The following is a 25,382-nucleotide window of genomic DNA, read 5'->3' on the forward strand; positions in this document are numbered from 1 at the left end:
ACAGAGATTTAAACATGTTACTGGTAGATAGATGATAAACATTGGAATTAACAAAGAAATTAATAAGAAGGCTGTTCAAATATTAGCTTAATTTAGCACAAAAAAGGAGATCTAGTGCAGCATTAACCTCAGACAGACCCTTTAAATACACACCCTGGAAGATGTGTACTCACTACACCCACTCACCAAAGTATCTCTAATGAATTTCCTCCTACCCTGTATCTCAGATCTGCAGGGAATCCCTCAAGGTAACCTGCTTCCTAGTCTCACCTCCTGCTAAAAGCATAGACTTGGAATTGTTTGGATTGCAAAAGGGAAGCCGTATTTTTCTCATTCTTGTTGCATGAGACAGCTCTCCATCACTGCTCTTCATGAACATCACACAGCCACAAGGATCACACCTGATTAGTTTTCTACACAGCCCTAATAAAAAGCCTTCTGCTCTGACCCTACTCAAACTAAATCTTGCCAACGTAACAAACAGAAACATGAAAATGAAACCTAGTTTCATCCTCCTTTCTGAAGTCAGCAAAGGGCATGCTGAAGGGAGTTCAGCCTTCCCCACAAAGAAGAGATGGATTTAATGGTCCCCTGTGAATGGGGCACATTTACCTCCTTGCTGTCAAAGCCACCCTGGGTGTCATTGCATCATATAGCTTCCCCTGTAACTTGGCAACTTCACCAAATTATCTGCAAGCTCCCATAGCACATCTCTTATCCTCAGAGCATCATGAATCACCAAGGCAGGATTGTATTTGAGGACCGTATTTGAGGACCTAGAAATACTGAAGTTGTTAAAAAATAAATTGGCCCTAAAATTGGTTGTGTATTCCAGCAGGCAGGCAAAGAGACATATTGTAGCCTGACTCCAGAAGGTTTTCAGGAGTGATCCAGAGAATACGAGGCCTGTAAAAGTTATTTCTGTACCAAGTAAAACTATACAAGAAACTATAAACCCCCAGGTGAAAAGTAATACTAATAAATAAAGCCATTCCTCTCCTATCTAGTATAATTTCCTGTAATTCTTAAGGAAAAAAAGGAATCCTTGAGGTCTAGGTTTAATTACTTGGATTTTCAAAGCCAGGCTACCACTGCCTGAGCAAGGATGAAGTGCTTTTACAAATCCAGAAATTACCTGGATGAAATTAAAAAGGGGGTTATGACACATGATCAATATTCATCATAGCAAAAGGTGACAGTGGTGTTCCCCGAGGACGGGCTTTGTCTAACATATTCTTCAGCTATTTGCATAGCAGAGTGAGCTGTGATGCAGTGAGACTGCCCAAGACGTTATTGGTTTGGGGGGCATTGAGCTGACCTTGGCTTGTTTGCCTCTTAGGAGTACTAAAATTCATCATCTTCACTGTGAGTTATCTTGGGAGAGGTTCACTTGCTTTAGTTACAGAAAATATAAAACCACAGCTGTTTAGCAGTTCAGGAGAAGCTGAAGAGAAAGCACAGAATAATGAAGATATTTACTCTGCTCTTCCAAGATGTGAGGGAAACGATACCCACAGGAACTGAATGGCAATTTTAAATAGATATAAAAAACTCTTTTCTCAAGCCCTGAATTGACCTCTGGAGCTCACTGTCACGGGCTGTCTCTCAGAGCGAGTTCAGCAAAGTCAAAACCGGGATCAGATACATTCATAGCAAGCTGGTGGGGAAGCACATTTAACAAAGCATATGAAAACCATCTTTTATAAAGATACCACAGTAGCTTCTTAGACAGGGTTACACCACAGTGTGCTTTGAAAACTGAAAATAAACCATCTTTCTATGTTTGAACAAGCCTGAAAAACCTCCCTCCAACTTGCATGCAGTAAGAATTAACACTTCGATAGCAACTTGCACACCAGAATTGGAACACCTTGACAAACAAGCAGTCATTACTGCTCCCATTGCACAGATGGGGAATGAGACAGAGCGAATCACTCTGACAGAGCTGGATTACAGTCAGGGGATTCCTGGATTTTTTGGCTGTGTGCTTGCCAGCAAGCTACAGTTATCTGCTGACCAGCAAGAAACAAGCACAGCAGCAGAGCAAATCTCAGTGATAAGGAGGAGTATCCTCAGCTCTTCTCAGTCCCTCACCCATCCCATCCACAGCCCAAGCCTGGGTGGCTTTGCACTGCACTGGAGGGCTCCCTGTGGAGCTGTACACTTCAACAGCGTCTGCTGAAAGCACGTAGCCCTTTGGTATGTATAGGAGAACTACAAACACTCTGCACAGGAGAACCTTCCAAAACAATTCTATCTATCAGTTCCATTGATTCCCCATGGACTGCGATTTCCATGCAGGCATTTAGAGGCAGCAGAGGGCTGGCAGGCTCATGAGGAGCCAAAGAGCTGTCATTCAGCTTGGCCAAGAGCTCCAGCAATGCCCTTCTCACTTTTTACGCCAGGTTGGATCTTTGAGGTTGAGCCTGTCGACTCGGAGCTATGAAGCAACTGTTCAAAGCAGTATATGGATAGCTGAGGAAAGCCTGCCCTTCATGGTCTGCTCTTCAGTGTCAACCCTGTGGCCCGCCACCAGCTTTCTCCACAATCTAACCTCTCGCTTCCTTCCAGGTGAGCATATTTGCTTTCCAAATGTTCTTCTGACAGATACAGGTCCTCCAACTGAGCTACACAATCCAAGGTCTGCACACATCCATTCACAATTTCAAGGAAAAAATAAATTAGAAATGAATTTAACTTTAAAACCTGTAATGGCTTCAGGAGTCTCTAGAGTGAAACAGGAGGAGGAAAGGGGTAACCCAGGTTAATAAAAGCTGTTAATTAGAGCCATATTTGCTGCTTAATGTGTCAAGAACTAGTGAGTTATGAGTTAATCAACTGTTCGGAGTTCCTTGGGGGAGCACTAAACCTGAGGCCTGAAATTAAAGGAGAAGGACAAGGTCATGGCCTTCAAAGAAGGTGTCTTTAAAATTGCTTTACCCTAAGGTCCAAGCCGGGAGCATCCTCAAAGAGGTTGGGACTTCCCCCCGTTCTGAACATCCTGTTGAATCACTAATCATCAGCACTTTGAGTCTTTCACAGTACAGTCAGGTTCAGAGATATTACCTTTTTTCCTTTTTATCTGCACTAGTTGGGACTTTATAGAAGTGTGACAAAAGGCACAAAAAAGATCAGCAACTCGTGGAACCCTTGATTTTTTTGTTTCCACTGTTCCCTTTCAAAGGATGTTGCAAAAGCTTCAAGTAAAAGGCAAGAAAAGAAACATGGAAGAGTCGGAGAGTATCCATCAAGCCCCGAGTTCAGGATCCTGCATTCCTTGTGCGAGAGCTGTGAATGTCTCCCTACACCATGCAGTAAAAGGAGCTGGCTCAGCAGGAACCGCCTTAAAGAATAAATTAATAAAAACAGCAGAGAAAAGAGTGAATAAAGCCTGTCAAGAAATGAAGGGCTTTGGAGATTGAGCATTTCCCGTATTTTAATGCATCTGGGAGATAGAAGGCAAATGATGGGTGATTTGCCATTGAACTATGGAAAGATTTAATCTATTTTCACTCCAATTCAGTCTTTGCAAGCCTAGCCTAGATGGAGTACATTCTTCTTCCCTGCTACGCACTAGCCATCATTACCGCTTTGCTGTGATTGCTATGAGAAGAAAAGCTGCAGTTGCTATGGGATCTCTGCCATCACCCAAGAGCTTTCCCAATGGGAGAGGGGGGGTGGGAAAAAAAGGGAGCAAGAAGATAAATATTTATAGCAGAGGATTCCACCAGACTTTCAAACTTCTGCTAAAACAGGAGGCATTAAAAACGTGTTTTTTGGATTGAGACACAGCAGTTATGAACCCCACAGCCAACATACACCCAGCTCCAGAGCTGTTTATCCATGAATATCATTCATACAGGGGATGTGAGAAGAGCATGGCATGAGACTTGCTCCCAGCTCAACGGGGCATGGCAGAAGTGGACATTGCTCAGTATCAGCACCACGCTTTCTCTGCTCTTGCCACCACCTCTGCATCCCTTTTCTCTTACCTGCATGGATGCTGCTGGAAGCATCTAAAAATAAAACCCTTTCCTCAAGAGATTCCTTCTCCTGCCTTGCAACCTCTACCTATTTTAGGGGGCAAATGTGCTATCTGACTGTTGTGGAGACAACATGGACTCCTGAGGTTGGGACTTGGCAGAGAAAGGAGGAGGAACAGATGTTCATAGATTTCATTGCAAAACATAATTACCCACAGTTTTGAACACTACATACAATATATTCTTGTAAACATAAAACAATGGGAAGTGACCTCTGTGTCCTTGTGGACATCTTGGGTGTTCCTCCAGATCTTACCTATATTTTCCATACTGCAACATTTCAGCACTGTAAGCAGCAGCCTTCAGAAATAGGGGGAGCACAGAGGAATGCTCCACATAGAGCAAAGTAATCTTTTTAGCACTAATTTTCTTGTTCCTCTATAACATCCAGGTCCTGAGGGAAAGCAGAGCCCAAAACTAGCCCTGGATAAAAAGATTAGTTGCTTCTGCATTAAGATGCTTGTAATGATTCAGCAACTTAAAGCCATCTTTCTACCAACACAGAGTCTTTGTGGTTCCTCAATAAGCTGATAGTTCAAAGTGACAAATAAAATGAAAGAATTTGACAGAAGTCATTACCACCTACAAAGTTGTTGCACATTTGTGAGTACAAATGGGTCAGTTGTGCCCCAAACGTGCCGTTTTATTCAGCTAGGAGAAGCTCATCCTTCTTTCCAAAAAGAAATCTACATTTTTGCCTTCCCTAAATAGCAATTCACCTGAAGCATTAGCAGTTCAACTAGGAAGAGCAAATGCAATGTCATCCACAGCTCCTAGGTCCGACTGTCATTTCCCAAAAGGCAAGTGAAATGCACTGAGGATGAGATCTCCTCATCGGGAGAGTGACCAGCTATCTCCTATCTGACATCCAGAATATTTCAGACTCCTTTAAATCCAGGCACTTCTAATGAACTCCAGGAGCAATCAATCCTCCGCTCCTCTGAAAACTGTTGCTGCACAGAGGAAAATAAACTCCAGAATATCTTGTCAAACAATCCAGGGTCAGAACTTCCTCTTTTCTGACAATTAGTAGAGAATCTTTGCGTACCTCCTTCAGCAGGGGTAAGTGGAGAGGGTCACAACCTTCATTCTGGACACAAATTGGCTGCTGGTTCTCCACCGCTGAAAGGGGAAGAGGAGGTTACGGCCATGGGGTAATGCACAAGATTACACTGCAATCAGGGAACGGAGATGGGAGCTGGAGAGACGTGCTGAAGGCAGGGAAAACATTCCTTAAATTAAACCCCTATTGTTCACCTCATCTCTGCCTCAGTGGATAATCCACGAGACTCTGAGCTCCTGCTAGGAACCAGTGTGAATAATTCCGGAGCATTTTTCCTACCTGTCAGTAATACAGCAGTCTATGCGCATGTGAGCTTTCCACCTCTTTCAGCCATACTTACAGGAAGGTAAGTTTTCCGTAACACCTCAAATCCTTTTCCTTTCACCTGTTCCCAGTAAGATCTATCCTGTGGTTTTTCAGGAGGAAGGGGTGCAAGCTGCACTGCTGCGGAAGCACGAGTGCAGTACACGACGCCTCAGCACCTTGTGCATCATTAGAGCAATGTTATTAACAGGACTATAGGGGGGTCTGAAGGCAACAAGGCTGTCGTCAGTCCTGAGGATGATGTGTGAAATTAAGGCAGGCAAATGCAAATTAGCAGAGGAAACAGGCTCTATTTGTGGGGTGAATTAGAGTTTCCTTCCTCCAAGACAGACTGTGAAGAGCCTCTCACCTGAAGATAACCCGGTGGTGGTAAAATCCTTCCCAAAGAAGGCTGCAGGACAAGAAGTACATGAAGATGGTGGTAGTTACCTCAATGGGCAGCTGACCCAGATTCCATGGTGACACGTGCTGTATAAATATATGAATACAGCAACAACTGGCAACTGTAGCTCTCAACACTAGAGACTGTAAGAATTGGGGAAATACTGTGTTGGAACTAATGCAATGTGCTTTGAGATCTTCATTTAAAAGACCTTGTGTAAGACTAACAGCATACTATATACAGGACGCTGTGATGCTAAATATATCCATGCCCACCGAGAACAGCAGCAATTTGATTTGAGTTCTCTCTTTTAAACCACTATGGATATCAACTCTTGCTTCCTTCTTCTCATTAACACTGCTGTAAAGTGCCTGGCACAAATCTACATCAAATGAATATAATTACAGAAGAAAATACATTGCGTTAACTTGTATGTCTGGCCTTCCCTTGCTTTTTCTGTCTTCCCATTCTTCTTTACCTCTTTTTTCCCCCCTTCCTTTTTTTGACAGCAGTTTTATTTTTCTTCACAATTCATCTTCTTTGTCCTTTTCTTCCATTCTTTCACCTATTCCTTTTTTCAAGCCCAAAGTTGATTGCTTCCTCCTTTTTCCCCATGTTTGATAAATTCTTCCCTTAAGTAAATGATTTGATACAAAACATATGAACTATAGAACTCCCTGCAGAATACCATAAGCACTGCTACCACCCGTGTAGGTAAGGAGGGAAAAAAAAGCCAAGTTAACAAAGTGCTAAATTAAGTAAGACTCTCTTACATCATACTTTGAAGCTTGCCAAAATCTGACTCTTCAGATGTACTGCAACAGCACTTTTCTAACACACAGGTCCTTTTCGGGCAAAAATCTTTAGTGTCAGACAGGAAAAGAAAGAGAGATTCTTCTCCCAGCTGCTAAAGCAGGGATCAGGAGATGAGGTAACCTTTCAAACAACCAGGCCCCAAGCCATCAGACCATCACTACTATGTGGTACCCAGAACAATGTGGTTCTCCTTTCCTACTATGGAAAAGAGAGGGAGGGAAGATGAAGGAAGGTATTTACTTTTAATATCTCCTCTGAAACACCTGCAGGGCTTCAGGCAAGTGATCTCTGATGAAATTCATTCTATTGCTCAATCCATTCTTGCTTAATTCACCTCATGAAACTCTTAAATGGTACCCAGGCTATAGGCTGGCTCTCTACAGAGATGGGAATTACATCTCTAATTACAAGATATGGGACTGCCCTAATAATAAGTACTGTGCTCAAGAAGTCCCCACCCAGAGGGATGAGCCTTGACCTCTTTTAACAAAGACTGCAAAACAGTTGATAAGAACATTAAAGCAAGTCACTGCTCCAGAAACCACACGTTCACTTGCTCTAAGCACTCTGGTGCTGGTTGCAGAAATTAGCTTTCGAGCACATCGCACTAGTCTGAGTCAGTGATAATTTCCTGTCTCTCAGTGCTAGAACTGGGGCAACAGCATATGAAGGTGTAGAAGGGTAACTACAAAGGCAGATAGATTCACTTTTACAGTATTCACTTGTGTTACCAGCACCAGGGCAAGCTCAGATGAGCTGGTCCATTCCAGGCATTGCTGGAGAAATTAATCTGAATTTTGCACACACCTTCAGGATGAGCCTTCACAACCCCTGGAGATGAATGCCCCCTCCACAAAACACACCCGGCCCCAAAAAGAACTGGGCCTCGCTAAGCTGTCATTATTGCTCCTCACATTTCCTTCCAAACGGCACCTCTTGTCCTAAGAGCACTCTCCCTCCTCACACCAGCAGCAAAGACTGCAGCAATCTCTAACTTGGGGACATGTTTTCTTCCCCAGCACAGATTTGTAGCATTTAACAGCAAACCTTCAATTATCACAGCACACGACCGTAAAACTTGCTCAACTGGAAACGTTCAGCTATTTCTAACCTTGCCTTCAGTCATCTTCTTTCTTTTGCCCCCAAAGCCATCTAAACCCGTATTCTCCTGGAACCTCTGTGCAGCCTGCCTAGCACGAAGTTAAACCGTAAGTCAAAATGATTAAAATTATATGGAAACGTATACATCCCTTTCAACACCATACTGGGAATGTGGCTCCTAATAGGACATCGCTACACATTACTCATAAGGCCAAGACGTGGCATTTCCCAGACAACCTGCACATTTTCCTTTTTATGCCAGATGAGTTATAAGCAGAGACTTTTTCCTTTTGGGGCTGTGCCTTTCATCACATAATCTGAGTCCTTATAATGAACCCCCTGATCTGGATTCTACCTGCTTGGAATTAAAAAATAAAAGAAAAAGGAAAAAAAAAAAAAGGAAAAGTCTTGGAAATACATAGCAACAAGAACCTGGCAGGACAAACTCACACTCCCACTGTGCCAAATTGCAAGTTTAGTAATTCTGTTTTCTTCCTGCTGAGTGGAAGGTGTCATTAGCTGCTGTATTTAGAGCCACAGAAAAGGTTCTTGGAGCAATCCCCAGCCTCTCTCTGAACCAGGTGGCTGATGACCACAGGAGCTCTCTGCAGCTGGGGACCTTCACCTTCATCTTCCTGCAGGCATCACTTCAATCCTAATGGAAATAAATGGGGCAAGTGGCACAATATGAAGAGAAACCCTCAGGCTATGTCCTCCTCCTCCAGGCTGAAATTCATCCCTGCATCAGGGCAACTTTAAAGTCCCTGCGCTGCATAAATCACTCTTGGGTGCTTTTAACTCAAGAATGGCTTTCTCCTTTGGGGAGAGGATTTCTCCTCTAGGCTGGTCTCTGTGGAGCACCCATTGAACCAAATCCTCATTTCTGAAGATTAATATAACAATTCAAAGAATCATCCTCTTACTGTGAGCCTTAGAGGGGAGCACAAAGGCCTTGGCCATGCCCGGCACATCATACACATGCACCTAGGCTTGAGTTTTGTCTGCTGGCAGCAATCCTATGGGCTTTTGAGAACATCAGCCCATCTGATCATGAGGAGATCTCCTGCTTATACAAATGCGCTCATCCACTGCACATATAGAATCATACAATGGTTTGGGTTGGAAAGGACCTGAAGATCATCTAGTTCCAACCCTCTGCCATGGGCAGGGACACCTCACACTAGACCATGTCAACCAAGGCACTGTCCAACCTGGCCCTGAACGCTGCCAGGGATGGAGCATTCACCACTTCTTTGGGCAACCTGTGCCAGCACCTCACCACCCTCACAGTAAAGAACTCCTTCCTTATATCCAACCTGAACTTCCCCTGTTTAAGTTTAAACCCATTCCTCCTTGTCCTGTCACTGCAGTCCCTGATGGAGCATGCCTGTGCCGGCTTTGCTGGCAGCACTGTGACAGGGAGGAGGAATGGCAGAGCACAGTTGTGTTTGCTCGATGGGATTTCAAATCCATACCCATAGGTGGTCTTCAAGCTGCACGCAATGAGGAGAGGAGGGGGATGTGAGGAATTGCCCCTTTCATGTGGTGACCGAGGATGGGAACACCCTGCTGCTCCCAGATTTGTTTGGGATGGTAGAAACGACCACCTGCGCTGTCTGAGAATTGGGAAAATCTGTGCAAACATTCATTATTTATAAGGGAGCTGGCCAGAGGCAAATTGCCTGGAACCCGTTAAAGGGAGAAATCCCATCTCCCTCTGGCAGTTGCCTGGCACAGGCCTTTTCCGCTGACACAAAGGGAGGGGAAAAAAAAATGACTTTCATTTCTAATTAATCTTCTGGTATATCATACTTTTAATTAGGAAAAAAAAAAAGAAAGTCTGCATGCTCTTTGAGAGAGGGAGGAAGGAGCCAAAAGTGAGGCAGAAAGCTCTGGCATCTTGGCTGCAGTTCCTCTCCTTTATATCTGCCAGAGCAGGTCAACCCTGCAGCCTGCTGCTTTGCTCCGCACCATACAACCAAAGCCCCTGCACGCTTCAGGGGGCTGCTCTGGAGATGAGGAGTGGCATCAGGTGTGTACAGACCTGGCTGGAAAAGAAACTCCAAGAGAAGATAAGCAGGGAGGGAAAAAAAGTGTTTGAAAGATGCCTGGGACAGGAACAAAGTGGACTCTACTGGACAATGCATGGGCAAGACAAGCAGAAAAGCCCATGAACAAGGAAATACAACCCATGTGTTATCTCTTCAAAACAATAACCCCCCCAAAGTTCATTCCCCAACCCCAAATTTCCTAGCCCTTCTTTCTGCTTTAAGGACTCTCTTCCCTGCATTCATTACGAATACCACTGGGGGTACAGATTTGCACTTTGGTTTCTGAAAAATTAATTCGATGATTAAAATTTCAGTCCCTGAGTGATGGAAGCAGCTCAAGCAAGCTGGAGATGCCCCTCTGCAGCTTGAAGGCCTTTGGTATGCTGCCTGCTTAGTCCCTGCATGAGAAGCCTCCCCACAGACTTAGCTCAAGGGGGAAAAATCTGGTAGGAAAATGTGGCTTTAAGTTCTGCTTTTGTGGAGAAACCATTTGAGTTTAATGCTCCACCAACGCTCAGTTCAGTGTAGAGAGCAAACCCCAGGTTCTTCCAAGGCTTATGGCTTTCTACATGATCCATTGGGTAAGGGAAAATCTCCAATGTAGGTCAGTATTAATCACCACTGTGCATTTATCACTCACTGGAAAGCTGACTGTTGGCTGGGAGACTTTTGGTGTGGCTAATGACATCTTCTATGACATTGTGCTTGAAATGAAAGAAGAGCAGAGAAAGGCCCTTGGACAAAGACACCTCAGCTCACAGCAAAATGTCCATTTTCTCATCTGCACCCATGCCTATGAGCAGAAAGAGCAAGATCCAAGGAACCTGTGATGTGGTGAGGAAAGGCTGCCAGATCACACAGCACCAACTCCTGGGGGGCAGTTTCACCCCACCCCAGAAAAGCAGAGAGCTCCCACTGCAAATTCACTATCAGCTCCAGAAGGTCCTTTCTGGGGCTGCAGTGGAGCTACCCTGTGCATCAGCTCCACACCAAAGGACAAAGCAGGAAGAAAGCCTGTGTAATTCTCCACCCTCAGTTCCTGGCACTGTTGTTATTTATTTGAAAGCAAACGTGAGAGGAGGGAAATCAGAGCTCTGAGCAGCACATGGAGCTGAGGAGGTCAGAACCCTCCAGATTTAGATAACAGAATGAGGAGGAATGGCTGGATTTAAACTTAGAGATAGAGATTTCATTCCTAAAGTGCTAAAAATTGGCAAAATAGAATAAACACAATAAAATAAGCCTGCCTTTCCCATGACACTTTACTAAGTAAAACTCAACTAAACCCTGACCCAAAATAAAGACGGCAAACTCCTCCATCCTTGGGAATTAGCATCTTTCCACTCACCTATCAGCAACAGGCTGAGAACATGGTGGGAACCCCGAGCAGCACTGGGGATATTCCCAACCAGCCAACGCAGAGCTGCTTTTGCTGCCGTGGTGGGGATAAGAAAGGGACAAAGAGGAATGTGAGGAACTCTGCCGGAATCCTCTGCAGGCAGGAAAACAGCAAAGCTCTGAAACTGAGAACCGATTATTCTCTGAAGCAACAGGATTAGTGACAGCCCACATTGCACTTCATCGGGGTCATGACAACTACAGGAACACTGAATGCTCACTCAAAGCCTGGATTCAGACACTACATTTGCTCCTGAAATATTTTATCAAAGTTTGTAAAAAGTCTAGTAAATCGTGAATTTTGCGGGAAAACCTCTTTGCTGGCTCCAGAACACATGCTGTGTATGTCACAGAATCATAGAATAGTAAGGGTTGGAAAGGACCTTAAGATCATCTAGTTCCAACCCCCCTGCCATGGGTGGGGACACCTCGCACTAAACCGTGTCACCCAAGGCTCTGTCCAACCTGGCCTTGAACACTGCCAGCGATGGAGCAGTCACAACTTCCTTGGGCAACCTGTTCCAGTACTTCAGCACCCTCACAGTAAAGAACTTCTTCCTTATATCTAACCTGAGCTTCCCTGTTTAAGCTTGAACCCATTACCCCTTGTTCTACCACTACAGTCCCTAATGAAGCACTGTCACCAGCACAGTGCTATCAGGAACAAGCAGCAACACACAGAACCTACTTTTTAATCACATTCACTGAAACTTTACAAGGTGAAGGTGCAAAACCCTGGCTGCTCATAGGAGAACTCACTGCTTTTCTTCCTCAAGATGTGGCTTTGTGGAGGTTTCAGAATACATAGACTTTTATGTGCTGTTCAACTCTGAAGTTATTCTGAGCTGAGAGCCTTTAGCACTGCAGTCCTGTATCTACAGGGCAGACAGAGCATCATCAGTATACGCAGTATTAGCTCCCTCGTATGCTTTCATGTGCCATGAAAGAGTCCAGGTGGTTTTACTGAACCTGTGGCTATTAAATCTCCCCTTCTGAAAAGGCTCCAGAGCAGGACACATCCCACCTTGCAGCAGCTTTGACTCCAGCCTCGTGACGCAAACACACCTGAGAGATAACGTGCTGGGGCACACAGCCCTGATGCTCTGTGCAGAGCAAAGAGGAAATGGAAATACTGGGACAAGCATTTTGGCACAGCTTCTTGGCTGGGCTAAAGGTTTATTCCTGGGATGCTGTTTTCCTGCAGACTAAGGAAAATTAAATTTAGCACTTTGCAAATAAATAGGTTAACGCTGAAAGGACACTATTTAGGAATTTACTGCTTACACCAGCCTCAGAGATTATAGATCCATCATCGTCTATTACCCTGCTAGTTACTGCTTCCACTCTGTCCATCTTCCCTACTTACAGAATGGTCCTTTCATCAGGTCTTTTTCTGTTCCAACTTGAAACTGTCATCACTCTAATGGAATTACACGAAGAAAAACAACTTTGGGCTGCAGTGACGATGCCAAAAAGCCAAGGACATGCCCTGTGCTTTCCTAGGACGACACAGTGAGATTCTTGCCCGAGACATGCACAGATGTCTGACTACCTCCTGGGAAGCACAGCGATGGACAGATGTTTACACACATGTCCAAAACCTCTGGGCCTCTGTGCAACTGCCACCTGAGCCCTTTCAACCCCCAGAAACACAAGAGCTTTGGCAGGCACCAGCAAAACAGCAGCTGACTGGTAACCCTTGCTGCAGATTCATCGTAACTACATTGCATGTGGCCTGAGAGCTAGTCACTGAATGCAGCGCCGCGATTATAAACCCCCGCCTCGCGCTGCGTGTACCTCTTCCACTATCTGATTTATACAAAACCATCTGCAGACAGTTCCCAATCCAGAGTCAGATACATCCCAGAAATGCAAAGTGACAGCCAGCACGTGAAACGCTCTCCAGAGCCTTCCATTAAGACAGACAAACCCTTCAGCTTCAGATTGAAATTTATGTCAGCTCCTCAGAACATGGTTGAGATAGATCCACTGTTATCAGCTACCTACTTCAGCTCAAACTGAATACAGGTTAGGGGCAAATTAAAGTTTTCAAGCCCCAGTTTGATATATTCTCTCCCAGATACAGGCAGACAGGCATGTCTTCTTCTGGAAGCTAGAGATGCCATCAAAAGATAATCTTGGGAGTTACCAAAGCCGGAGGTCATCCTCAGCTCTCAAATTACCTGCTTCCTCCATGGAGGAGAAAGCAGCAACGTGATTTAGCTATGAATCCTTATAAGATAGATCCAGCATAAAATACCTTTCTGTACTTTTTCCCCAAAGGACATTCTCGTGCAATTGGCAAGAAGAAAATACATTAAATCCAAAGTCCTAAAATAGTACTAAGTTACTTCCTCTTACCACTGACACATGGGGCAGAATGAATGTTTTTTGCGTGTGGAGTTAGGATCATTCGTGTACACGCTTGTCTGAAGCAAATATGAGAACAGGACAGGGTTTTTCACCATTTCCATGTATATGAATAAAGACAGTTCATCCATTATTAAATCCTAACATTAATCTGTATCCTTGTGAAGTATAACGTGAAGAGCTGAGCTACAAAAGCTGTTGTTCTGTAGCACAGGACAGGACTCACCAGAATCACAGCAGCCATAACAAAGCTCTCCAGAAGGGTTTTCAGTGTACTGTTGCATTCTGTCATTGCTCCACAGATTTAGCACCGTGACAAGGACACCAGCATTAATAGATTGATACTGCATCACTGCCAGGACATGTTATGATCTGGAAAGCCTGTGTGGCACCTCATGCTTAAGACTCCCTGATGCTGTGAAGTGCATCAAATCTTCAAGAAACGCCATGACTGAATGCTTGATGTCCTCCCAACTCTCTCCAGCAATAATTGCCTCCAACCAGAGGTGGGATGCCTTGGAGCAAAGCAGAAGGTACACTCACAGTGGTTATTTGTTTTGCTTTCCTACAAGTGGTTTCTCAAAAAGAAAATGTAAGAGACCTCTGTTTAGGTAAAGATCTCAGGGAACACCCAAACACTGCAGAGACCAGGGTCCCATGAAGAAGAGCTGCCTAACAAGCTTTGAAATATGGGCTGTTATCACAAACTGGAAAGCTCTTAACCAGTTCACAGTTAAGAGCCATGCAGCAACCAAGCATTCAGACTTTGAAACGTGGAAGCAATACAAGGATGACAGAGGAACACATAGCTGTGAGATCCTGTCTTTCTCAGCCCTGATGGCGGCTACCAAAGGGGACCTGTGACCATGACACCCCATTCTCTGCTCCTCACTATTTCCCCACTACATCCCTCTCCACTTCCCTGCCAAGCCTTGTGGGAAAGGGGGAGTTAACCAAACTAAATTTATGCTGACACCCTTTAACTCTGAAATCCTAGATGAGGGCACACACAGGCATTTATATTCACAACAAATAAGAGGAGAAGACCTTGATATAAGCCCAGATCCACTCTTCAGATGGAGGCAACAGATGTCCCAAAACCATGCCAGCATGGAATCTTCTGCTGTGTCTTCGTATTTGTGAACATGTTTTTAATACACACAAACACACACCCTCTTCCCTCCCTGGAGCTTAGAAAAATCTTTTGCCCCAGTCAAGCACGGGCAGTAGCTACAACTCCCAAAGCAAGAGATAAGTCCTAATTATATTTGTGTTTAAACAACGTGCTGCTTACTTGAGAAAGAAGAGAGGCAGCAGCTGCCACTCGCTCTCACTGGTGGCTTTGTGCAGGCTGAGCTGTGCTGCTATGACCTGGGGCACTCACAGCTGGTGGGGGCTTTGCTGGATGTTACCAGCTGCATCTCACCTCAGAGCTGTTTCCTGGAGCTAAATGCTTTTCCCAGAGGTCTTATCACAAACCTGTTCCTGGAACATACAGGGGAAAAAGTGAAGGAGTGGTACAAAAGCCATCTTGAAGTACCTTGGCAATGCTCCGACTGCATGCTCCCTGCTCCACCAACCAGTCCTTACAGGCAGCTGATAAGAGGCCTCAGGGATGTCCATATGGGATCACAAGTGGAGGAAAGGGCCACAAGGATTGCTGAAGTCCATGAAACCATTTGTCAAACAAGGATGCCACAGAAGAGGATGTCATGGCAGTCTTGCTGCGGCTGAACATGCTGGCTGCGGAGGAGACCAACACCAGCAGAGGCCCAGAACTGACCCAAGGCAGCAGAGATGGCCTGTCCCCTCCTCCTCATGTCCAAAGACAGACTGTGGAACTGCCTGGGAAGATGGCTGAGATGTGGAGTACCCAGAAACTCAAGACTTCTCTCCTGCAAAGGGATAAAAACCTCCAGCACTTCCACTCCTTTTTATGTGCAGCTTTGAACACAGCCATACACAGCAACCAGTGGGGTTGTGGTTTGCTGACACAGCTCCGCATGTTCTGCAAAGTCACCACAGAGCAGCCAGGGAAGCAACAAGCGTGCATCAAAAGCTGCTTTGCAAAACACCCATTTCATGTGTGCTGCAGCGAAGCCTCAGTATTCCCCAGACTCAAAGGCATCACCTTTCTTTCAAGAGCGCTGATCACACAGGCTCCAAGTAGAACATCTTTTGAAACTATCAGAGACTAAAATAAATGCATAAATTGAACAAATTGAAGAGATTTAATACCAGTTGAAGGTGGTGGGCACACACAGAAAAGGAAAGGAGCAGCCATGCTGCCCCAGGGCCTCAGCACCACACATCTTCAATCCACTCACACACTGCTTCTCCACCACAGAACACTTTGAGAAGCTTCACGAACTCCTGTGGAAGTCTGTGAATGGTAATTCACAGCAAACAGGGAATTGCAGAGGGACAGCCTGAATCTGAGATGGTACCTGTGAACCAATCTCACATTTCCTGCCCCAAAACAGGCCTGTTTTTGTGGTGGGTTATGTATCTGCCTCACAGTAACACATCAGTGACTCTGAGAGAGGATGCACCCATCAGCAAGACAAATCTCTGACCTTTCAGAGCGCCTCACATGTACCATCCTCCTCTAGCCAGGAAAGACTCAGCCACTGGAATAATTCTCCAGCATCATCAGCATTAATTACCTGCATGGCTGGGTCCACCCTGGCACACTCACAGGCATGGCAGAGAACGGAAGCAAGCGGTGCCAACACACCGAAAACGGGTATTGCGCCAGACAGACAGGTAACAGGGGAGTGTATTCCCCAGCCCAAAGCTCCTCGATGTTCCACATCAGCAGAGTGTATTTATCCTCACAACTGCCTAATGACATTGGCAGGAGCATCATCCACCTCACACGGGTGGGAAACGAGCAGAGAAAGAGCACTGACTTTGCACAGCTGGAACAAGGCTGCAGCCCAGCCTCCTGAAGCCTTGGAGCAGCATTTGTTTGCTCAGAAATGCTGCAGGAAAAAGAAACCCCTCTGTTAGATCTCTACTATCTTTGAGGTGACTGGTAAGAAGGAAAAATCCTACCCTGCACTAGGGGATAGGCAGTTATTTAGGGAAGCACATGCAGTAAGAGAGAAATTGTGTTGGGAAGAAAAATGCATGAGAAAGAGCAGAATAAGATGAAGAATCACAGGCTGGTTTGGGTTGGAAGGGACCTTAAAGCCTGTCCAGTTCCAAGCCCCTGCCATGGACAGGGACACCTTCCACTAGACCAGGTTGCTCCAAGCCCTGTCCAGCATGGCCTTGAACACTGCCAGGGATGGGGCAGCCACAGCTTCTTCTAGGTAACGTATTCCAGTGTAGGAGACAGTATCAAGAATTAAAGTTAGGTCCTAACATGAAGCAGGCTGCTACAATAGCTGAAAGAAAACAATGCGTAGGAAGTTTAAATACAGGATTTGCTGCTGTAACACCACAGATTGCTGAACAGCTCGTGTTTTAGAGCTGATTAGTGAAACCCAAGATGAGTCCTTGCTGACCCTTCCAGGAACGCCAGCGCAATGCTCCGTCAGGAAGGCGTTGTGCTCCCACAGCGCGGTCGGTGCTCCCGGAGCTGAGCAGAAATCAAGTCTCCAACAACCACACAGGCAAATTGAAAACAAAATATAAAAATAACTTGTAATTAACAAGAACGAGGAGTTAACAGAGGCCTACGGTCTCTAATCAATCTCTTGCTGCACGGCCTGCTCCGCCGATGAGCCCCATTGTTAGTTGTTATTGTGTGTGCAAGAGCGTGAGAGGGCTGCTGGAGGAAGAGCACTCCATCAAAATTGTGCTTGCTTTCTCCCCTCGAGACTCATCATGGGTAAGGAGGAGGAGGGGGAGAAGACAGAGATGCACAAAGAAACAAACAGCTAGAACATGCTTCTCAGAGATACTCTGCTGGGTTTAAGGAGGAAATGACTGCAACTGCAGGTATGCCAAGCATGTGCACTCAGATTCAGAGCTCCCAACAATGCTGTCAGCTTCAAGACAAAATGAGAGCACTCAAGCAAGCAAAAGTAATCCCTGTATTAACTATCCCTGATTATTCCAAGATGTACATCGTTCACTGGTGCACCCTGGCCAAACTGATGCTAAAGCTGCACTGGAATCTCTGCAGAGTGTCTCTCCATGCACATGTAACCACATAAGTTTTCATAGAATCACAGAATGGTCTGGGTTGGAAGGGACCTTAAAGATCACCTGGTTCCAACCCCCTGCAATGGGGAGGGACACCTTCCATTAGACCAGGTTGCTCCAAGCTCTGTCCAACCTGGCCTTTTTTTATCCCCCCCTTTCAGCCAAGAGTTTGTCAGCATCACTGTTTGTGTTTGAAAAGTAGCCCCTAAGTTCTTTATTATTCAATCCAGCTTCATTTCCCTCCTTAAGAAGAGGATTAAGCTATTACTTCTTGTGCACATAGCTGCTGCGTCACATTTTACACACCATGTCAATACAGAGGCAACAGGACAGCAGGGGACACAAGTGATGGGGCAAGCAAAGCAAGCCTGGGAAGTTGAAGGTGCGGCCTGTCCTTCCACCATACCCTTCTTCCATATAAAGCCTTTATCCTTTTCACCCCACTTTGTTCTGCCTCTGCACCCATGGTGAACCACATCAGAATCACTTCTCAGATTGCCCTCAAGTTTGACAGTGACAGTTCCCCTTACAGATCTGCAAACCAACTCTACGTAAAGTCCTTACAGAGTGCATCAGAGGCAGTGTGTGCCACTGGCTGTTAATTTAACAGTCTGCAGAAAAAGCTGTTGATTTTATGTCCATATTATCAATCCAACAGGACACCAGTAAAGGTTTTATTTTGCAGCAAGAAGCGCCAGCCTTGTAGTTGGCAACATTCTCAAGCTGCGTCAAGATGCTTCCAGTTTTGCTTGCTTCTGGTTTTGTTTTTTGGGTATTCCCTTTCAAGGCATAAAGCCTATCAACTTGGGGATGCTCTTCAATGAATTACTGCTGGTGTATGAGGTTCTATTTCATAATTTTGACAGGAAATAACACAGGTGAGATTTGGAAGCAGAGAGGATTCTGTACTCTGCAAGGCTGGACTCTGAGGATATAGAGAGTATCTGTCTAAAGGCAGCCCTTTGGCCAGGACTACTTATGAGCTCAGACAAATAACACCACTGCGATACAGGAAAGATTTTGTCAGCCTCACCTTCCTTACAAACCAGCTTAGAACCAAATCATTTATACACGAATTACTAAGTAATCTGAGCACTCCCTTCTGAGAAACTAGAGGAATCTGAAAGCAGAAAGATTTCAAACACTGCCAAATTTGATGTAGCTGTTACACAGGGTCAGATCGATTACCTTTTCAGTCCAGCATCCCAACAAGAAAGTCCACATTCATGCCTCAAGAGTGGAAACATCAGTTTACCTGAAGCACAGTGAATAATCAAGCACAGATTTCTCTCTCTGAGCACTCTTTTTGCTCTCACTTCTTCACTCAAGCCTTCATTTCCAAGTATTTCCAGAGGACATAGTTCAGTGTTGCCAGGTACAGCAGCAACAAAACCATATGGAGACAACCCCAAAACCAAGCAGCATGCATGGCAATTTTCTTCCTAACCTCTGTAGCAAGAAGTTGCCTTTACACTTCTAAGCAGAGAGCTGAGCACATCCTTGTTTAAGGTAAATATAAATATTTAATGTAAAACTACTTATTATTATTTGTCCACAAAGATATCTTACCATTTCAGAATTCCTGCTCTCAGCAGTACCTTGAAGCCATAGGGTCTATTAAATAAAAGGATTTCCACTCTTTTCATTTTAAATTCATTGGCTTCCAATGCTCTGGCTGGAGCTGTGTCTTTAGACACACAGAAAGAAAGAGCTCATGATTTAATTTCTCTACACTGTTTGTTCATTTGTACAAGTGTCCCCAAATCATCTCCTCTTCAAATTTGACCAGTCTCTCTGTTTACCAAAAGACTTTCTTTATCTGAAACAATTGTCATTGCCTTTCTAAAGGCCTCATTTCCTTACTCTCATTCAGGATCTAGCCAGAGACAAGGGTAAACAGCATGATGTACATACAGCCAAGCAGTGACATCCTGATTTGCCACTGCTTAATTTCGAGTTGGCTAAGATGGGTTTGAGGCTCCCCGGTGATGTTTGTTTGTTTGTTTTAATAGGTATCTTTAATGGATTGTTACAAAGGGATCAAGGCAGTTCTTGGATATCTCACGGATGAGCCAGCCTAGACACTGCAGTACAAGCATTATGCAGATCACGAAGTCTGTCATGGCCTAACATGTCTAACATACCAGCAACCAGAACAGAATACCAAACTGTTAAGTGCCCCAGTACCTATAATGCATTGCATAGCACAAAAAAACCCCGAAACCATCAGAAACTAAACTCTGGTGAGGAATCTATAACACTGCTTTCCACAGTGTTTAATTAGAAGAATATAAAAGAGCAAGCAAGCGAGAGCTGTGAAGTCTGAGCTGCGCCTTGCTGCCTACGCACCCACACACCGAGGGCCTGGAAATCACTGGAACATCCTTCAAGTTGATGAGCTCATCTGTTGCATCGATATGGATCACCAATAAATACTGGTATGGTTTCATTGGAATTCAGTGCTCATTTATAGATGCATTTCTATTCATAGCATGGCACTGCGATTAACCCTTTCACTGCAGCTGCAATGCCAATTAATGTAAGTTGGCTGGACACATACAGCATGTGGATAATAAGCTCTACTACAGTAACAGCATATCTTGGTCAGGAAAATCAACCACATCTTTCATCTTCATTTACCTTTGAAGGGGTTACATTACAGTAGCTCCTATTGCATCTCTGCTATTGAAGCCTCCCCGAAAATTAAATGCCACCAGCAGTGCTACTGAAATATGCTCTAAAGTTGCAGGCAAACTACAGAAGCTTGTAAAGTGCCCAGGGATTTCTCTGGTTTAATTATATAGACCCTGTTCCATAAATTGCTTGAATGGAATAAATACAAATAGCATTCCCTGCTTTGTGACCTCTTCGGGTTAATGAAATGCACACGAACACCCACAGTTTGCTACGGCTCAGAAATTCCACTGCATAAACACACAACCTTGCTTGGAAGCTGTAGCCGGGTTTCAAGCCTTGGTACATACATGAGGACCAGCTGCTTGGACTCAGCAAGGAAATAATCTGTTGTTTATTTTCTACTGCAATTCTAAGCTGCAGAAAGTGGGAATTGTCTGCAATGTACTGAACAGGGAGAAGGAGCCCAAGATTTTGTTGTTCAGGCTCTAATTAGCAAATCTGCTTCTCCTATCTGAAGAGGTGTGTGTGAAGTAAGAGGCTGAGAAATTCCATGAATCAATAAGCAACCCACCCTTGGCTTTGAGAGAAAGAAAAAGGAGTGTTTGGAAAGGAATCTGTACTTTAATTATTCACTCTCCTGCATGTAAATTATTTTTATTGCCATGACATGAAGGAGAATTTGATCCTACTGGAGACGAACTACCAAGATACCAGTTATTGTTCATGTGGCCAGGATGCAATTTTCTCTTATTCTCTTACTTTGTCCAAGCACACCATCTCTCCTACGACACAGAAAGAACTGCTAGTTGTTCTGCCTGGCCATAGCATCAAACAGACATCTCCAGGAGTCTGCTGAAGTCTCACTCACTAAGCATTCAACACTACAGACGGAGGTGTTAGAGCCAACAGCATTGCACCACCTCAACACAGAACTGTTTTCAGAATTCAAGGACAGTACCTTAAAGCCAACAGAGTTATTCTCCTTCCTGAACACTCAGCTTTCTTCTCTTGTTGCCATTTGTCTCAGTCCAGAACCCTCATATGGCCAAGTAACACAATTTGTTTGGGGACATTTTCCTACTTTTACTAAGGATCCGAGGTGCTGTCTTATACTTAACCTCACTTGTTTTATTTGTTGGCTTGTTGTGGTTTTTTTCCTGAGGCTCTAAGTTGCAGAACTGGAAAATGTTTGTCCTGTTATGTGAAGAAACAATTCTGCAGCAATCGATATGTGGCACACAGCTGCAGGCCTGCAGAAACAGAACTTCTCCAGCTCCTGCTTGTAAAGTTCTCTCTTGAACTGAACACCTCCCAAACCCTCATCCTTCTCATAAAGGAGACTCACCCCAGGAAGTCCAGTCGCGGGCAGGTACAATTTTTAGGTGCTAACTGTGTTTGCCACTGAGAAGGAGAAAGTTCTCCTGCTGACCTGTAAACTTGGGCTTTTGACACTTGAACCAATGCAATGAAAGAAGTTAATGGCTTGGTGACTCTAATGTCACACCTCAGATCTCTACTGCATCAGCTCAACTGTGCTAGCTGGAGTGTAACACAGAAGAAAAACAGCATCTATCAAGCCACAACCCAACCTCAGACCACCTAGCTAGACCACTAAAAGCATCAGACTGACAGAAGACAGACTGTTATTGCTACTCATCTGTGCTGTTCACATAAATGGCACTTCACACACACAAGGATGAGCTGCTGCTCAAAAGGGATTCCAATTTACATAAAGACAAGATGATGACACACAGACAAGCTAGAGGATAGCAAAGGCAGTAAGGACATATATCTCGTGGTGAAGTAAGGATAAAACCTTGATGTTACACAGGGTTTTATTGCCACAGCATATATAACTGGTAATACAAAAAGGTGAAGCGCAAGGCCAGATGCCTTAGGTATTATGCATATATAGTCTCTTCTCTTTATTCCTGACTTTGATATGTAAGTGGAAGATCAGATGTCAAACCTTCTAGAGTCATTTTTTAAAAGAAGAAAGGATCTTTACTTCGCTCCTAAGGAACATCCTGTCACATAGCAGGGGGGCAGTGATTTTCCAGTCTGATCACTGAGAAAGAGCAAATACATTCTGGCACGCTGAAACCCATGAACCCACAGAAGCAGCTGCAGCGAGGGGTGTGCAGACCTACCTTGAAAAGCAGGCAGTCCCCTTGGTGCTCAGCGTAAATGGAGGTGAGCCGATACTGGTTCTCAGTTGTGATGTCGATCTGGTACCCCGTTAGCGTGTAGCACACCTTGCGGAACTCCTGGATCTTGGTCTGGAAAACTTCTTTCAGACGCTGGTTCTTCAGTTCTGCACTTTCCACTTGCTTCTTCAGCTCTGCGTAGGGGAAGGAAACGGGTACACTCTTATACGTCACCAGCACAGAGCCCTTGCGCTGTATTTACAGTGCTACCCAAACTAAGTGAATGGAAAAGGTTAATTACATTTTTAAAAAGTGAATTAAGCACGCAAAGTAAAGAAACAGGCAAACTAGATTCCTCTCCTCCTGGCCCCAGCAGACCAAAGGATAATAAACTGGGAAATAAGGAACACAGACATGTCGTGGTGGGATGGATTCTTCTTTTGCTCAGCCAGCCTTTTAACACAGTACTACAAAACTCAACACATCCATTTCAACGCACACACATTTTCTACATGAAACCCACAAGAAGGGCGTTACTCTATTGAAGTAGGGAAGTGGAAGAATGGTAAGAAATATGCCTCTGTAAGGTTGCACCAGGAGGAAGCTGCTCCCCCAGCCTGGTTGCTTCAAGAGGGAAATCACTTACAGTCAAATCAAGAGTATGTTGGAGGAGATTTGATCTCACATTGACACGCTGCTTAGGAATCCCTCAAGATTCAGGAAGGGGCTTTCGTTGTGATAAAAAGCCTGAAGAGTACCACTGCCTCTTTGCATTTGTTACCTTAACTGGACTAGTCCCTAGAACAGTGGTCCTGGGAGACTGCCTGCCACTCACCCCCTATTTTATTGCTACAAAGGGAGCTGCCAGTAACTGTGAATCCTTCAAGAGGATACACAACAATTACCATGAATCTTTCACCCAAGGTGCCTTCCGAGTAATTAAACCTCAATTTATCCCCCCATTAATTACACAGATTGGCTTTACTTTAATATACACTAGAGATGTCTCCCAAGTCAGGCTGTTTTATCAACATTGCAGTCCAGGGTTAGGAAAAAACCTGATTCTTTCTAACAGCAAACAAACAGACTTCCTCACTCGGATACCTCTTTGTCATTCTGAGGTTTAAGGCTTTGTCTGTGTGTGATCAGAGATACAATTGTAGAACATGTGGGCCATATGTCTTTATTTTAGCTAGTTCAGGGTCCAGCAGCATGACAGCAGAAACTCCAGAGCAAGGTGACTGCCTGAGCATGAAGGAAGGTTTGGGGCTGCGCTTATACAGCCCATGCTAAAGCATTATTGTTTCCCAAGCAAGCTGGAAAGGTTTTTGCTGGAGTATTTAACTGAGAAGTGTTTCCACCGGCTACAGTGGAGGATGGTAACTGCAAGGCCACGGACTTGCCTGTGATTCACCTCTGAGCAGTTGCAAGCCCACCAGGAGGATGTGAGACTCCTCTTATCTTCTGCGCTGCTTTTGTTAGGTGCTCCGGGTGGGACAAAAAGATAATTCAATGTGTTAAGTTAAAGTGCCTTAAATGCCACTGAGGGTGGCCCTGCTCAGAAGTACTTTGGCCTTAATCCAATTCAGCTTAATCCCCAGGCAAGGACAGGATCTCTTTAATGGTCAAAGAGAACTACATATCCCTTTACTTCTGAGTGAAAGCATCCACATAAGGAAAGTTAACGCTGGCCAACTCCTTACCTATGGTTAATTCAGCACCACCTTCCCGAGTGGCTCGTGGAGATGATGTACAAGCAGAATATGTCCTTTACTCCTGGTCTCCCCTGCAGCTGTATCTCGCTTTATCAAGAGGACCAAGCCAGCCTTAGGGAACATCACCAGTTTGTTCATTAAAACCCTAATACAGGGAACCCACCAATTGCTCAAGGATGTAAGGTAAATAGAGTATCCAAACCCTGCTTACAGGCCCAAAGACTTGATGTGGCTTACACACTGCCCCTTCTCATAAGCTTGAAGGGGCTGTGCTTTTCCTGACCACTCACATTCCCATTCATACCAAGCTCATCACTGTGTGATTAACTTAAACCTTCCTAGGATTGTTAGAACCTTTTCCCCATTATCTCAGCTGGTTCTGGTCTTTGATTAATCAAGTAATCAGCCTCTGAAATCAGCAGGTTAATTGGCAGCTCTGACCTCAATATTCTCACAGTCTTCATTCGGCCACGCAACTGTTAAGGACAAAATCCTATATATGAAAGTAAAAATTCAGTGACCACAGTGCAGTGGTAAATAACCTTTCGTCACTGTCAGAGAGCACTGCCTTTAATATATAGCACATGTCCAAGAGCAGTATTTTTTTTCCTAATAAATGCAGTCTAGCCTTGGAAAAGTAAATCTGCCTTTTCCTAACGCATCTTGAAGGCCGCCTTTCCTGACTTTTATAACCTTGGAGGTGGATGGCACCCTAATTCACTCCTTGAACAGCTTTCATTATTCATGAAGAGTTAGCGCCCTGTCCACTGTTTTATCTCTCAGACATAGTACTGCTAAAGGCCATCATGAGCATCCTCACACAGGTTGGGTTGTAGCCTTATCACCCACGAAGTAAGTGGGTACCCAACTAGGTTAGAATGAGCCTAGCTAGATCACAACCATGTGAATCTGGAATAGCAACTAAGTGATGGCAACTGCTTTCCTCCACTAGTCTCGGGGTGAAAAAGGAAACTTCAATCAGTGTTTTATGCAAGAAATCCCAAGCTTTTCAATTTAACTGAAGAACCAGCAAGCCTTTGCTCCCAAGAGCATGCCCTCACCTCTTTCCTGTCGTTCCTCCTGGCCCTCTTTCCAGTGCCTGCAGCAGTTCTGGTGTATTACTGTGTCAGCCATCCTGGCTGAGGAATTCATCTGCATGAAAAAACTCATCTCCTTGTTA

At 44.7% G+C, this 25,382-nt stretch overlaps 1 protein-coding gene across 10 annotated transcripts in view; it reads right to left on the bottom strand.

Annotated features, from left to right (window-relative positions):
• MAD1L1 (mitotic arrest deficient 1 like 1) overlaps nt 1–25,382 on the bottom strand; it is a 366,422-nt gene that overhangs the window by 69,940 nt on the left and 271,100 nt on the right. For 9 of the 10 annotated variants that reach the window (XM_030484959.1, XM_030484958.1, XM_030484963.1 and 6 more), the window contains one exon: nt 22,491–22,681. In XM_030484959.1, the coding sequence (XP_030340819.1) occupies nt 22,491–22,681 (191 nt within the window). Of the gene's footprint in view, nt 1–22,042; nt 22,409–22,490; nt 22,682–25,382 lie in introns of those variants that run through there. The other variant, XM_030484960.1, reaches the window with a different exon arrangement.

This window comes from Strigops habroptila, chromosome 4, assembly GCF_004027225.2.
Source record: "Strigops habroptila isolate Jane chromosome 4, bStrHab1.2.pri, whole genome shotgun sequence".
NCBI lineage: Eukaryota > Metazoa > Chordata > Aves > Psittaciformes > Psittacidae > Strigops > Strigops habroptila.